Source organism: Notothenia rossii, assembly GCF_949606895.1.
Source record: "Notothenia rossii genome assembly, chromosome: 2".
In the NCBI taxonomy this organism is placed as follows: Eukaryota; Metazoa; Chordata; class Actinopteri; order Perciformes; family Nototheniidae; genus Notothenia; species Notothenia rossii.
Genome location: NC_136904.1, coordinates 57,898,132 through 57,915,671, shown reverse-complemented (window position 1 = coordinate 57,915,671; position 17,540 = coordinate 57,898,132). Strand labels below are relative to the sequence as shown.

The window sequence follows — 17,540 nt, the reverse complement described above, 5'->3', positions numbered from 1 at the left end:
TAGAATGAGCCCAAAACTCGCACAGTCCCTCTTCTCCGAATTTTGCTTTCAGCACATCAGAGCTCTGAATTTGCACCAACTCCAGCTGGAATGCAGCCTCGTCAATACCGGGCATCACGGCTTTCGCCTCGGCTGGACAGGACCCGGAAACATCGACCGCAAATGGATTGCGCACAAATAAAAGAACCTGTTTTGGAATCTTGAAGTCGTTGAATCGCTCTGTGAAGTTTTCAGCCAAGCTTTTCAAAAGTCCCTTCATTCCAGCCATTGCTGCGCTGCTCACGGGGACGTTGCGTAGTGTTGGGAAGTGGATCTTCCTCCCCATTACGTCAGGTAGAAAGAGGTCCAGGTTCACCCGAAACGCACTAACCTTCTCAATGATCTCAGCCACACTTGACCCTCCCCCCTGTAGCTGCAGGTTGAGTGTGTTTAGGTGGCCCATGATGTCGCACAAAAAGGCAATCTGTGCAATGAAATCCGGCTTTTGCATGCGTGCAAGTAGGTCTTTAGCTTTGCTTGATTTCTGGCTTGAGAGGAATTCACTCACCTCCTTTCGCAGTGCAAAGAAACGTTCGAGAACACGTCCTCGGCTCAACCAGCGGACATCGTTATGTTGCAATAGGTCTGAGTATGCGGCTTCCTGCTCTTGAAGCAGCATTTTGAACAGTCGGTGCTGCAGACCTGACGTCGAGCGAATATGATTCACAATTTTTACGACAGTCTCCATTGTTTCTTTCAACTCCCCTGACAATTTCGCACACAGAACTGATTGATGTATGATGCAATGCAGTGTGTTCACTGTGGGATGCTCTGCACATAAGCGAGATGCAAAGCCCCTTTCTTTCCCAATCATGGACGGGCAGCCATCGGTAACGAGAAGGTTGATCTTTCCTAGATCCAAACCTTTCTCTTCAAAAAAACTCCAAACTGCAGCGAAAATCACTTCACCTGTAGTGCTGGTTGTCAGTGGTAAAAGGCATAACAACTCCTCTTTAAAAACGTCACCATCGAAGTACCTCACAAACAGCGAGAGCTGTGCCGTATCTGTTGCATCGGTCGATTCATCGACAGCGAGTGACATGTACTCTGTCGATTTGAGATCGGCAATTAATGCTGAAAAACAGTCCTCAAACAGTACCTCTACTCTTCGACTTCCCGATGTGTCAGAGAGCGGTACTTGCTTCAAACGGTTCATTATATATTCCTTGTTTTTATCTCCTGCAAAAAGTTCATCCACCATCTCAAGAGTACACTCCTTCACAACTTCAGCGTCAGTGAATGGCTTTCTCTTTTTGGCTAAAGCGAACATCACTCGTAGGGAAGCAGCAGTGGCCTTTTCCTGGGCTGTAGAAGCAGTTGTAAGAATAGTGGTTGATGCAGTGTAAGAAGATTTAAGTATTTCTATTTTACCACGTCTAGCTGTGCTACCAGGCGGGTAAGCAGCATTGAAGTTAGCAGCATGCTTGGTCTCATAGTGGCGCCTCACATTAGCAACCTTGCAGACTGAAACAGTTATTTGACATATTAAACATAAAGGTCTAGGATTGGCGTGCGATGGTAAAATAAATACAAAATCATCAGTCCATTTGGGGTTGAAGTGTCGGTTTTCACCTTCAATTTTCCGCCGTTTCTCTCCGCTCATTTTGGATCAGTAACGAGAGTAACGAGATTGACACGATATCGCGATAATTACACGCTGATCAGTCCAATGCAAGATTGCCTTTTAAGAGCTATTGAAGGAGAAATAATTTGGACTCATTTAATTCGGATAACATAATAGCGAACATATATTTACATTTATTTAAATGATTATAAAAATAAATTCTGTAATTAGAATTTTTTTTTTATATTGGAATATGGAGTGCGTTCCAGGGGCCACGAGAAAGCTCCCCGTGGGCCGGATTTGGCCCGCGGGCCGCCAGTTGAATATCCCTGACATACAATATCCAATATGAAAAAACATTTAAACTTGTTTATTTTATTTTTTTTGGTTCATTTATAGTTGTGAGTGTGTCTGGGCTCCTGAATCGGCCTCTCCTGTCTCCCTCCTCTCCCCCCTGCTCCTCTTTGAGGCAACAGCAAAGACTAGTTTTAGCTCTCAACAAGTTTATCTTACCTTTTTTCACCTAGTTAACATTTTGTTTGTATTATTCATGCATATTTTATAATCACTACCCCCTAAAATGGAAATATGTGTTTACATAAATGGTGACCGAACCGTTTGAGACCCACTGAGATAACTTAAACTAAGTTAACTATCTAAAGACTCAGAGAGTAATTTACCTCACCAGAGCTGTAGTTATCAGCCTCTCAGTCTGACAGCAAAGGACTCTCCCTCCACCTTGTTGTTGAAACAGCTCCTTATATCCGTTAGCGCAGCTAGCTAGCACCAGATGCTAACAACAATACACGTAACTGGTGCGCGCGCTTTCTCGCTCACTCGCGCCACACATACACCAACACACACCCTCCCGAGCTTGAATGACACACAGAGACCAGTCGAGGGCATTAGTATGATCTGTATGAAAGTGGCAATGTCGGCAGGCCACGTCATGTAGACAGCCAGTCACCCTCTGTGAGGCAGAGTCAGACCCACATTTGCGCTGCGTTGCGTTTACAATATATACGTATATTGCCGGCGGCTGAGTACCGGCATTTTACTGAGTACCGGCACCTTGCCGGAAGTGCCGGTACCACATGGGTAAAAATCAGAAGTGCCGGTACTGCGTACCGGTGAGTACCGGCCCAATTCAAGCACTGGTGATATCAGTGAATCTAAACAAACCATGTTATTCTGTTAAGACAATCATGACAGTATATTAAAAATCAAGACACAATGCATGCTTTTTTTATCCACCCTTTTATTGCGTTTTGAAACTGGCGAACAATTTATATTGTTCGAGTTCTTGAGAGAACGCTAAGTCATGCCAAAACAGCGACATTTTACGGAATAAATACGGGTTTAAATATCAGCATTTGCCACGGAAGGCGAGTGGCAGCTACCATAAACCTTCTCTTAACTTGTGGCATTTACTTGCCACGGCAAGTTGTGGCATATACTTACCACGGCAAGTTGTGGCATGGTTGTGGCAAATACTTGGCACGGCAAGTTGTGGCATCTGTGGCATATACTTGCCACAGATACCACGGAGTAGCGGCCTCTGTGGCAGATGCCGGAAGTACTTGCCACTGCCTGCCGATGCCACGAAATGAGCCAGGCCGTACTGCAAATCGGTAGGGTTGGCATGTAGTATAGTATAAAATATATGGATATTAATTTCATGATAAACATTGTGGAACAATGATGAAAAATGTGAATGGAAGTGGCGACGTAAAACTGACACAAAACAACAACAAACTTTTGCCGAGCCAATGGAGAGTTTCATCAGCAGCGGGTACAAACCACCACTGAGCGCTCAGCTCGAGATACCAGCAAGTCGAGAGAGTGAATTATATCTGCATTTTCTCTTTTGACAACCACTCCTTATGTTGCAAACTCTTTGTTTAAAGCTAATTGGCCATCGGAATGTGTGGAGTAAGTCTCCCAAGGGGGATGCTCACATTCCACAGCCCCCCCCCCCCCCCCCCCCCCCCCTGTGATCTCCCAACCCCCAGTCTGTAGGTTTGTGTTTGCTGCAGCATGTCTGTTGTCTGTTATGCCCCGCCCCCCGCACACAGAGAGACACAGGGAGATCGCTCTTCTGGAGTGAAGAGAGCGGAAATAATAACATTGCAAGTTAGAAACGTAAGATGCATTTTGACAGACAAGATGGCCAGTCCGCCACTGCACCCAGCCCAGCCCACGTAAACTGTCAACGGGGGGAGCCTCGCTGCTGGGGGAACGGTGGACCTAGTGTCCCGACCGGAGTGGGAATAATAATAATAATAATAATAATCGATGCATTTTATCCATTAATTTCCCCAACATTGTGGTAAAAAAACCACACGTTTAATCCATGTTGGTGTACTACAACTACAAAAAGCATCGGTTTGTTTTCTGATCAGGAAATGCAGACCGGCTCAAACAAACGATATTTAAAATCATCTTCCTCACGGTCATTTAATGTATCATATGTTCGCCGAATTGACATGAAAGCACTAATAAATGTAATTTCATCCACTTGAGTTAACAACTACAAAAATAATCGATTTGTTTTTATATCACATCCTACGGGAGGAAATTCAGCAGCTCTCACTACCGATTTTTAATCCTAATTTAATCATCATCTTCACCACGATCATTTATGTTTATGTTCCCCGAATTGACATGAAAGCACTGACAGATATGAATATATTGTAGTCAACTTCATTAAAACGTTATTAACGTGCCTAAACTCAGTAATTCACAATTTCTACGCATGACAACAAACTTTGTCCGTGTTTGGTTCTCTTGCCGCACAGTGAAGCGTTCCCGCATTGACGTCACTTCCGGCTTCCCCCAAAACTTCACAATGAGTCGAAGGAATTTCCCCGCAATGTTCGAAATTATTGATATTTATCGGAACGGTATCGCACCTTCTTTTTTAAACTGACGGTTCGAGATGACTAGTAGCCCAATATTTCATTGCACAACAGTTGTTGGGATGCTCTAACAGGCTCTTTAAACTGTCGCACTTTCTGTTGTTTCTATCGCGCATTGCCGGTATGAAAGGGTCTGTGCCGGAAATATCAAACATTTAATAAAAGTGAAAAACAATGAACAAGACTTAACGTATTAATAATAATTAATTATATTTATTCCGTTTGGATGTAGGATTTTTTACTTTGTTTAGAGCAGTAGTGATCTTCAGCAGAGAGCTAAGCGCTGTCAGACCGGACCTAACCCTGAAAAGTATTATCATCTGAAATTAATCATTATGTTATTCATATTAAATACATATTGTATTTTTACAACTTGTATTTAGAAATACTCTGTTGTTATTATTGATGCATAAATGTGTTCATCCATTCAATGTGGCATCTGCTATAATGGGGTTAATGTATGATATTACTTAATAATACAATACATTATAATATATGATATGATAATTATTTTTTAGTTTTATCCATTTCTTATTTCATAGTTTCTCATTATTATTATTTTTATCGCTCATCTTATTTTTGTTTTTATTAATCTGTGTGAATCTGTGCTATCCTGTTTTTCACTCTTACCCTGTTGCTGTTTGAACTACTGAATTTCCCCACGGGGATTAATAAAGGTCCATCTTATCTTATCTTAATGTATAAATTGATTTACTTCAATCAAAACTACTGTATGGTGTAAAAACACCCCAACAATATTACAAAATATATACTGCATAAAGCAAACTATATACTTTATTTGATCTAAAATATTGATGTTTTTTCATTTTAGTAGCCTGTGAAAACCATAACAAATAAGTGATTAAATACTACAGTATTCAACAAATACAACTGCAGAGCTGCAAACATTGCAAACAGAATAAGTTCTACAACACCCAGTTGTCTTTGTGTATTTGTGAATGAAGCGCCATCTCATGGTTAAATCCTGTAATTGAACAAATGGGGAAATTTGGCAACGCCCTCTAGCAATTTGGCAACACCCCCAGCCACTGGGATCCGCTGGGCTTTTGACTGGGACACACCCATGTGAGTCCTATCTGGAGTCCTACATCTGTACGTGTGTTAATAGTCAAATTCCAATAGTTAAGTAAACTATCATAATCATCCTACTGACCACAGTGGTCAGTCCACTTACCCAGGAATTTTGAGTTGAACAATTACAGGAATATTATGTCTTTATGTTCAAATAATGTAAACATATTTTCGTAAATTGTTACCATAGAACATTTGCATAATTTCTTTAACATAAACCATGTTATCCTTCTCTAAAATAATAACATTCTGGCCACATAAAAAATCTAACTTGCAGCTGAAAATGTTTTAAGAACAGTAGGGCATAATGTTCTAACAATGTTATCAAAAACATTTTAAGAATGTTTTTAGAGAACGTTATCCTACCTTTCAGAAGAACATTCTGGGAACCAAAATAAAAACTTCTGGCGAAAATGTTTTAAGAACAGTACGGCATAATGTTCTAACAATGTTATCAAAAACATTTTAAGAATGTTTTTAGAGAACGTTATCCTACCTTTCAGAAGAACATTCTGGGAACCAAAATAAAAGCTTCTGCTGAAAACGTTTTAAGAATAGTAGGGCATAATGTTCTAACAATTTTTTCAAAAACATTTTAAGAAGGTTATCACCAAACATTTTAAGAATGTTTTTAGAGAGCGTTATCCTACCTTTCAAAAGAACATTCTGGGAACCAAACAAAAACTTCCCGCTTAAAACGTTTTAAGAATAGGAGGGCATAATGTTCTAACAATGTTTTCAAAAACATTTTAAGAATGTTTTTAGAGAGCGTTATCCTACCTTTCAAAAGAACATTCTGGGAACCAAACAAAAACTTCCCGCTTAAAACGTTTTAAGAATAGGAGGGCATAATGTTCTAACAATGTTATCACTAAACATTTTAAGAATGTTTTTAGAGAACGTTATCCTACCTTTCAGAAGAACGTTCTGGGAACCAAACAAAAACTTCCCGCTGAAAACCTTTCTAGAACAATGACTGTAACATTCTCAGAATGTTTTTAGAACCAAACATTTCTAGCTGGGTTAGCAGGGTGTTAAAACTTCAAAAGTAGCTCTCATAACCTCAATATATGACAAGTCCAGAGTCAGAACAGTTTGCCTCTGTAGACCCCGCCCCCCAGCTTCCTGTCATCCATTTATTAATTATCAGTGTATTCTCCTCATTAACTCCTCTCACTAACTTCTTTAACATGCATTTCCTAATAAATGTATATTAGATACTGTATAAAACTCCCCAATTACTTGGACTATTCCTTGCACCCCCTAGCATAAACCCGAATGGTGTCAACCACAGTGCAGCAATAACATGCACTTGTTGTCATAACAAGATCGCCAGAGGCCTGTACTACGAAGCTGGTTCAACCTAACCTGGATATGTTTGAGTTAGCCGGTTGGCCTAATCCAAAACATACGCGCTCTCGCTAAACGGTACTACGACGCGGGTTATCAAGTGGATCGCTCAAGCCAGCCGTGACCTATCTAGTTAGGTGCGCGTTCACATGAAAGGGGTGGTATTTGGAGCATTCGACCAATCACAAACATGGAGAAGCGTACTGATAGCGCAGTGTCATACTTCCTGAATTAAAAGTCAACTATAATATTAGACATATGAAGAAGTTAAACTTTAAACATCCATCACTTAAACACAGTATCCAGGATAAAAGCCACATAGTTAATGCACACATAAGATGCCCTCACGAATGGCCCGATGTTGCTACGATCAGAGCTAAAAAGGATATAATATATTATTTTGAAGGCGAGGAAGTTGTTGTTGCTATGGAAACAACATGACGGAGAAAACTTAATATCTTCTACATATAAAGACGGAGAAAGTAAAGAACAAAGTCGGAAAATATCAGTACAGTATCAGTACTTTAACATAATTGTTTGTGTTACTTTCGTAGCAGTTGTGTGTCTTAAATGTAGTGTAAATGTTGCCTTCGTGTGTGGTTCGGGGCCATCTTCGTGCGAAATTCACAATTCCATATTCGTGTGTTCATCGGGTGTCAATTTCGGGACAGAGTGACAGGGGCTTTAGCCAGAGCGCGGATGTTTTGGGTTAGGCCAACCGGCTAACTCAAACATATCCAGGTTAGGTTGAACCGGCTTCGTAGTACAGGCCTCAGGGGGGTATACTACGAAGCAGGATTTTCGCTTAGCCGGCTAACTTCAGGGAAAACTCGGGGTTTCCGGTTCTACGAAGCTGGTTCTCTTTTTAGCAGGCTAGATCTCCATGGTAACTTATGCTGTGCGGCTAACCTGCCACGGAGCAGGTTAGGTTGCAGGCTAAGAGCTCAACTCAGTGAAAGCACTGCCTGCTGACCAATCAGAGCTCAGTGTGCGGAGTTTAAAGCGATCAAGTCATATTACAGGAGAAAGGAAATACAGAAAAGCTGCCGTTGCAGGAAAGACGGCCGGCAAAAATCACCGACTGTGTGAACGTGAACATTAATAGAATATCACCTCCCATCTTCAGAGCAATCTGACTATTATAACATTAGCGTTAAGAAAGCTTACTTAAATATCTGCAACAACATAAGTAACCGGATCAGAGTAACATTACTGTAAGTACAGTCCGCGGCATATCACATCATAATGTATCATATATCTCCTTATCTGAGTCAGTTGAGCCGTATCTGGCCGTGCAACAGTCACAGTGTCACATACTGTATGCAGAAGTATTATTTTAAGCAACACATTAAGTTGACGAAACACTGGAGACAAATGTAATTAAAGTCAGATCCACTCGTGTCTTAGACGGGGCAGTGATATCATAAACCTGTTAATGTACGCATTCAAACACTTTTTCTTTTACCAGCTGTATTCCACGGAGCCCTGGAGGGTTCATAGAGAGAAAAATAAATAAAACGTGGCCACGTTTTACTTTCTCTCGTGCGAACGCTTTAGTAACTCGTGCGCACGAGTTACTAAAGCGTGGCCTCTTGGTATCGGTATCAAAACCAAAATGTTGGTATCGTGACAACACGTGTGTGTGTGTGTGTGTGTGTGTGTGTGTGTGTGTGTGTGTACGTGTGTGTGTGTGTGTGTGTGTGTGTGTGTGTGGGTGTGTGGGGGTGTGGGGGGGGGGCATTTGTTTATGATAGTATCGGACTATCACATCGAGATTAAGATTAATCAAATTTCTTTCACTTGGGAATACACATAACTATGGAGAACCAGATTTGTGTAAATTACTGTTCGTGGTCATTTGAAAACAAATGCCGGTGGTGTCGGACACAAACAAACCGAACACGCACACAGAGCGGAGCTGAACACACACACACACACACACACACACACACACACACACACACACACACACACACACACACACACACACACACACACACACACACACACACACACACACACACACACACACACACACACACACACACACACACACACACACACACACACACACACACACACACACACACACACACACACACACACACACACCCCATGTGCCCCGGTGACAGGACATCTCCTTCATAAAACGAGGGGGAACACTCTGGTAGTTCGATGTGTGTATAGGTGTGTGTGGTTAAACGTAGCAGCCTCGATCTCTATTCAGCTGTTCTAATGAAGGGAAACGCAGTGAAGTAAACAGTAAAAGGCACAGCTCTTTGCAGCTGGTGCTGCTCTTCTCAGATTCTGCTGAGTTACACGTTACTGCCTCCAGTGCCCTGTACGACGAAGCCAGTTAAACAGACCAGACGGCTTAACTAACCCTAACAAACGCGATGTCGCTAAGTGGTCCTACGAAGCTGGTTATCAACTCAGTAAATCTACCAGGGTTTCTCTGACCGGCTGAGAGCGCGTTCACGTGAAAGGGACGGGGTTAGCAACATTTGACCAATCACAAACATGGAGACGCGTGCTGACAGCGCAGCGTCATACTTCATGAATGAATAGTGTAAATAGCAGATCCTGCTTCGTAGTACAGGCAGTACTGGTGCCTCAAAGATTTCATAAAGTGAAGGAGGTTTTCCTTCTATAAAACAGCTGTGGGCAGCTGTTAGTCACGGACAGGAATCTCTCAATTTAAATAAAACGAGGCCAAGTTTTATTAACTCGTGCGAACGAGAAAGTAAAAAGTGGCCACGTTTTATTTATTTTTCTCTCAATGAACCCTCCAAGGCTCCGTAGTATTCACCTTGCAGGTGCAATTATGTGGCTTTTATCCTGGATAAAGTGTTTAAGTCATGGATGTTTAAAGTTTAACTTCTTCATATTTGTCTATTATAGAGAGCCGCAGTGACGCGTCGTAAAACCCGGAAGTAAGTTAGCATTTTTAGCACTTCAGGTTCCTTCCTCAAAAAGCAATGCATTTTTTCCATAGGGTTTTGGAAAATAGCTCGAAATAAGATCTGTGGTTGACACAAATTTAAGAGGTAATTGACGTTTTGTTCTACGACATTAAATACATCAGCAGTGACCCCACTGGGGATTTTTGAAGAGTTTACGTGTCTGAAAAACGATGGTTGTTACCGAATGGCTGAATAGGACTACAGAAATTGTCGGGGCCGTTGTACGTCATTACGCCGAACACGAAAACACTCCCGCTAAGTTTGTTTTCCCCTGTGTTCTGCTTAAAAGCAAGTACCTGCCTATCTTTAATATCTGACCATTAGAATCTGTATTTTTGAAATTGTCGTTTTTAACACCGTAGTTTTACAAATGATAGAATAATTAATTACCAGTGTTTTCCAATTTTACTCGGCAGTTCGTTTCGTTGGCTAAAGCTAGCGCTACTAGTTAGCTACGCAATGGTTTGTTGCTTTGCTCCGGGTTGCAGCCACAGGTCTTCGCATGAAACGTGCTTGTTCTATCGTTTCCCGGCCAATGTTTTCCAAAGGAGAGTCTGGATTCGTGCCATGAGGTAAGCTGACGTTACATTTTTGTCCATGTCAAGGTGAAATGTAAATAATGGGTAGTGACTGTATCGCCGTTATAGAGATGGCGCTGCTGAAAAGACCGCAACACAAGTAAAGATAATGAATACATCCTATTAAAACCTGTGTGGCTTATATGATAAGTCTTATTAGTACAAGCAGCATAACGTTTCACCATGTAACTAAAGATTGTAGTCAGGGAAATCAGTTTGACATATTGAACTAATAACAAATCACCTCTGGCTGGCAGAGAACTCTCTGCTCCATAGCTTCTCTTGGACGTAAAATCACATGTACATTTTACATTTATATTCAATTTAATATTCCATCCCTCACATACTTTTGTATATATAATAACTTATATTTTGTTTTTCTTGTTATGCTGCTGCAACACAAACATTTCCCAAATTGAGATCAATACAGTAATATATTATCTTAATTAATTAAGAAATATAACTATTATAATTAGTGTAGCAGCTGACACCTATTTTCAATATGGATTAATCTACCATTTATTTCTTTAGTTCAATTTTCATCTATAAAAATGTCAAAATAGTGAAAATGTTCACGAGACTTATCAAAGTGCAAGGTTATATCTTTAGATGTTTTGTTTTAGTCTATGTCTTCATGCTGTGACGGTGTGACTTCCATGAAACTATATTTTATATCTTCCCAACAGACAAGCTGACAGAAAACCTAACACTCTAACAACCACAACATTGCAAAGGCGAGTAAATGTAAATTAAAAACAATTCACAATTTTATTATTTCTTCTTCTTTCTTGCAGTGAGGTGAAGCTGACCTTGCACTTGGTGCCAGTAAGGATGTTCCTCACGCAGGCTGAACGTTTCTCCTTCCTTACTGACAAAGAAGCCGTTGATTTGCAATGCTTCACTAATTGTCATTTCCCTTGCTCCGTAGGGACACTTTACCTCAAGCACAGCAGAAGACCCTACCAGACCATCTGGAGATGCCCCCAACATTCCTGATTGGGAGAGCCACAAATCTGACTCATGGACCTGCATCTGAGTTGCAGTGGTGAATGCCCTGACGCCCTCACATTCATTCATAGTCCCCCACTGTACAGACAAAACACCATCAAGGGCCTGTTGTTGCCTTAGCACCCTGGCAATAAAGGAAGCAGTCACACGCTTTGACCTCAGGACAGCTCCAAAGTTGCTGACAGTCAACCTTCCTTTCCTGAACAAATGCCAGTTTGGGCTGGTTCTCTGACCAGTGGTAGCCACCTGAATTGCCCTCTGTTGCTCTTCAGACAATGCCATGCTTGCCACAATTGCCTCAGGTCCCTGATGCCCAACAGATTTGATAATTTCAGGAACAGTAAGTGTTTCCAAGCTGTAGTGTTCCTCTTCTGGCTCGGGGGAGAGAAGCCAAGAAATTCCTGAGAACCTGCCCCCGGTGCCTGTCCCTCAGCCAGTCACGATCTTCGGGGGTAGGCTCTCTTGTCAGCGGGTTAAATTAGTTATTGGTTTCAACAGTCACATTAAAACAGTTACTAAATCAGCTTACTATCACCTAAAGAACATATCTAGGATTAAAAGACTAAAGTCACAGCAGGATTTGGAAAAACGTGTCCATGCTTTTATCTTCAGTAGACTGGACTACTGCAATGGTGTCTTCTCAGGTCTCACTAAAAAATCTATTAGAAAGCTGCAGCTGATTCAGAACACCGCTGCTCGAGTCCTCACTGACACTAAGAAAGTGGATCACATCACTCCTGTTCTGAAGTCTTTACACTGGCTTCCTGTGTGTCAAAGAATAGATTTCAAAATACTGCTGCTGTTTATAAAGCACTGAATGGTTTAGGACCAAAATGCATTTCTGACCTCCTGCTAAATGATGAACCATCCAGATCTCTCAGGTCTTCAGGGACTGGTCAGCTTTCTGTCCCCAGAGTCAGAACTAAACATGGTAAAGCAGCGTACAGTTATTATGCTCCAAATATCTGGAACAAACTCCCAGAAACCTGCAGGTCCGCTGCAACTTACTACTTTTAAATCCAGGCTGAAGACTTTTCTTTTTGTCGCTGCTCTTAATTGAACTATTAATATCTTAGACTGCACTGTAACTTTTATCCATGTATTTTTTCTTTTAATTTTTCTTTTATTAGCTTTTCTTTTTAATGACTGATTTTAAATGCCATTTTCTTAATGTCTTTCATTTTTTGTAAAGCACTTTGAATTGCCTTGTGTTGAAAAGTGCTATATAAATAAACTTGCCTTGCCTAATAAAGATTTCATGTGACACATAAAATTGATTTGTTGATGGGAATTATTGTGAATAAATTAACTCGGTCTTAAAAGGTTAACGGTACTCTTGCTATCACTACTCACCGACACTATAAACCTTGTCCCTCATGCTAGCCCTGACAACACCGGTAAGCACACCTTCATCTAGGCTGCACTGTAACGTGTCCTGACTTGTAGTGGTTCTCTCCTCTATCTCTTACACTCTTCTTGTCATCTTTGTAAAACGATATCAGACTGGTAATTGACACAGCCATGACTTCTACTTCAATTCAGTGTGGCTAAAATGAAAAGCTTTGTTAAAATATGCAAGCATGCGAAAGTCAAATTCAGCTTTATTGTCAAAAATTCTACATGTGTTATACATCCAGAAATATCGAAATATCGTTTCCCACAGTGTGACATGTATACATTAAAGACCCAGTGAAGTGCATGTTTTTGCACCAAAATGAAATGGCAGTTTCATTCCTTACATATCATTGTGCCTGTTCATGGCTAAAATAATTTTTAATAATTAATGAATTATTAATTTTGCCGTCTGAGCCTAACGGAAGTTGCAGACGATAGTGGCTGTGATGTCACAAGATGTACCCAGTTGCGATTGTAAACATGGCGGAGACTTTGGAAAGTGATACTAGTGTGAGAGAAATGATTGATTTGGACAGCTTTTCGGACAGGATAGATGAGGAAAGTGATCAATTTGGTGCACTTTGAGGGCAACATTAAGAGATTTATGGATACAGCTCTCAACACTCATATGAAACATATATTTCAATAATCAAAAAACATTGGAAGGATTTCTTAACCTATTTTATACAACTAATATTACATAGATGGAAATATTTGTTTACATAGATGACCAAACCCACTGAGATAACTTAGGCTACAGTTTACTTCCCTGAGCTGACGTTATCTCTCTCAGTCCCACAGGAGAGCACTCTCCCTCTCCTTATTGTTGAAACAGCTAATCTCCGTTAGCTCCGAGCTAGCACCAGATGCTAACGACAACCCTGTAACTCTCTCAGTCTCTCTTTCTCTCTCTCTCGAATCGACCAGTGGCCTTTATTTATCATGATCAATCAAAGAATCTACGAAACAATGACACCAGCCAGGCTCACCTTCATCTTTTGGGAACAGAAACATCGCCACTTCGGCAGACTTGACATTACTACAGCCAGCGGCAATGCATCGTTTCCCCTGTGTTTTTCATCCTCTTTCTTCACTGTCGCCTCCATTGTCAGGTTTTCTCGATTGGCAATCACTTCCAGTCGACTCCGACACACTTTCCAGGAAAATACTAGCTCAAAAACGTTGAGAAATTCGACTTTGAAAAAGAGAAAAAACGAACGGTGGTGAATGTAAACAGTGCGGCGGCGTCCATCTCGTGACGTCACGCAGTAGATCGCAAGCCACGCCCACGAAGGCGAAGGTCGACTGCAGATTTCCCCGGCAAATTCAAAACTCGTCAAATTCGTTGCTATTCCAACATCCTTTGATATGGGTTCCAATGGACAATTTTGCTCATTACTATACGTATTAGCATAACAGATCATGCACAGGTGCACACTTCACAGGGTCTTTAAACAAAACGGGCCTAGATAACCGGGGTATACAGTTTAAAATGTTAATATATTTAAAGTTTTCAAAGTGCAGTTTCAGTGCAAGTCAGTTGAAACGATCTTAAGTTGGCGTGACGTTAAAGTTGTACGACCCTGCTGCTGTACTGGCTTGTAGTTCGTTTATAGCATAACGTTAGCATTTTGCTTCTGCCGACTAGATTTATTATTCAAAAATTATAAAAGTAGGGTTGACATGTGGATATTATCCGGCTGAACAAAACGTGATCCATCTCTTAAATATGTGTCAAACACAGACCTTATTTCGAGCTATTTTCCAAAATCCTATGGAGAAATTGCATTGCGTTTTAGACGAAGGAACCGGAAGAAGTTTACTTCCGGGTTTAAGGACGCGTCACTGCGGCTCTCTATTATAGTTGACTTTTCATTCAGGAAGTATGACGCTGCGCTGTCAGTACGCTTCTCCATGTTTGTGATTGGTCGAATGCTCCAAATACCACCCCTCTCATGTGAATGCGCACCTAACTAGGGCACGGCTGGCTTGAGCGATCCACTTGATAACCAGCGTCGTAGTACAGTTTAGCGAGAGTGCATATGTTTTGGATTAGGCCAACCGGCTAACTCAAACATATCCAGGTTAGGTTGAACCAGCTTCGTAGTACAGGCCTCAGCAGCGATCGGACAATCGGGAGTGTTGTTCAATTTGTGTGTTGTGGACATGTGTGCGTGCATGAAAATGTAAGTGCATATATTCTTGCCTAGTTTTGTTATTGGTGGTTTAATGTTCATAATAGAGAGCTTACTCTGCAATAGACAGCAGTTAGCAATAGCCGCTAACTTTGTCATGCTGACTATGGGATAGCACACTGCGGTCAACTCAGCCGTCTCTCGGATTTGCATGGTCAAATGAGCAGGGCTTCATTTTTGAGTGCGCGATTAATAGCGTCTTTACGGTAATTGCCGAGAAGCGACGCTGACGGTAGTAGCTTATGAAGTTCTCAGTGAAAGATGTACTGTTGGACTCAGTACTACTTGGACTACCACCACAAGTACAGTCAAGTACTTTTATCGTGTACTTTTTGAGTAATACCCTGTCAAACTCCCATGCAGAGTACAATAATGCATGTTTTCTGCCATCTTTGATGAGAGATAAAATCATTTTTTGCCATAGGTTCTCAGTGAAAGTGGTAATGCTGGATAGAGTGCTACTAGAACTACCACCACAAGTACAATCAAGTACTTTTATCGTGTACCTTTTGAGTAATACCCTGTCAAACTCCCCTCCAGAGTACAATAATGCATGTTTTCTGCCATCTTTGATGAGAGATAAAATCATTTTTTGCCATAAGTTCTCAGTGAAAGTGGTACTGCTGGATATAGTGCTACTAGGACTACAACCACAAGTACAATCAAATACTTTTATTGTGTACTTTTTGAGTAATACCCTGTCAAACTCCCCTCCAGAATACAATAATGCATGTTTTCTGCCATCTTTGATGAGAGATCAAATCATTTTTTGCCATAAGTTCTCAGTGAAAGTGGTACTGCTGGATAGAGTGCTACTAGGACTACTACCACAAGTACAATCAAGTACTTTTATCGTGTATCTTTTGAGTAATACGCTGTCAAACTCCCCTCCAGATTACAATAATGCATGTTTTCTGCCATCTTTGATGAGAGATAAAATCATTTTTTGCCATAAGTTCTCAGTGAAAGATGTACTGTTGGACTCAGTACTACTTGAAAACATGCATTATTGTACTCTGGAGGGGAGTTTGACAGGGTATTACTCAAAAAGTACACAATAAAAGTACTTGATTGTACTTGTGGTGGTAGTCCTAGTCGCACTCTATCCAGCAGTACCACTTTCACTGAGAACCTATGGCAAAACATGATTTTATCTCTCATCAAAGATGGCAGAAAACATGCACTCTGCATGGGAGTTTGACAGGGTATTACTCAAAAAGTACACGATAAAAGTACTTGATTGTACTTGATTATACTTGTGGTGGTAGTTCAAATAGTACTGAGTCCAACAGTACATCTTTCACTGAGAACTTATGGCAAAAAATGATTTTATCTCTCATCAAAGATGGCAGAAAACATGCACTCTGCATGGGAGTTTGACAGGGTATTACTCAAAAAGTACACGATAACAGTACTTGATTGTACTTGTGGTGGTAGTCCTAGTAGCACTATGCACTCTGCAAGGGAGTTTGACAGGGTATTACTCAAAAAGTACACAATAAAAGTATTTGGTTGTAGTCCTAGTAGCACTCTATCCAGCAGTACCACTTTCACTGAGAACTTATGGAAAAAAATGATTTTATCTCTCATCAAAGATGGCAGAAAACATGCACTCTGCATGGGAGTTTGACAGGGTATTACTCAAAAAGTAGACGATAAAAGTACTTGATTATACTTGTGGTGGTAGTTCCAACAGTACATCTTTCACTGAGAACTTATGGCAAAAAATGATTTTATCTCTCATCAAAGATGGCAGAAAACATGCATTATTGTACTCTGCAGGGGAGTTTGACAGGGGATTACTCAAAAAGTACACGATAAAAGTATTTGATTGTACTTGTGGTATTAGTCATAGTAGCACTCTGTCCAACAGTACATATTTCACTGAGAACCTATGGCAAAAAATGATTTTAACTCTCATCAAAGATGGCAGAAAAAATGCATTATTGTACTCTGCATGGGAGTTTGACAGGGGATTACTCAAAAGGTACACTGTAAAAGTACTTGATTGTATTTGTGGTAGTAGTCTAAAAAGTACTGAGACCAAAAGTACCAATTTTATTGTTGGTAGCAGAAAAAAACATGCATTCTCTTGCGTTAGTGCCACTTCTCGGCAATTACCGTAAAGGCGCTATAGATCGCGCACTCAAAGATGAAGAACTGCTCATTTGACCAAGCAAACGCGAGAGACGGCTGAGTTGACCGCAGTGATAGCACGAGGTGCGGCCGCCCCAGGCACGCTCCCTCACCCTGCATAATTAACAATGTAACGCCAAGTTGATGCAGGGGGCCATGTATGCAGTGTTCTATATATTGTAGTCATTGTGGGGACTTCATTGTGTGCATTCCTGTATGTTGTTCATGCGTGATTGTTCATAATAGTTAATTACTTTACGTAATAGCATGTCACTTCAGTCACCATGCCGTTGCGGCCTTTG

General features: G+C 41.0%; 1 protein-coding gene across 2 annotated transcripts in view; it reads right to left on the bottom strand.

Annotated features, from left to right (window-relative positions):
• Positions 1–17,540, bottom strand: part of LOC307028837 (inactive dipeptidyl peptidase 10-like) — a 500,108-nt gene that overhangs the window by 140,363 nt on the left and 342,205 nt on the right. The window contains exon 1 of one of the 2 annotated variants that reach the window (XM_079664183.1): positions 13,897–14,735. The exons of the other annotated variant lie outside the window; for it this stretch is intronic. Coding sequence (XP_079520309.1) covers positions 13,897–14,331 — 435 coding nt within the window. The 5' untranslated portion in view covers positions 14,332–14,735. Of the gene's footprint in view, positions 1–13,896; positions 14,736–17,540 lie in introns of those variants that run through there. 2 annotated transcript variants of the gene reach the window in all.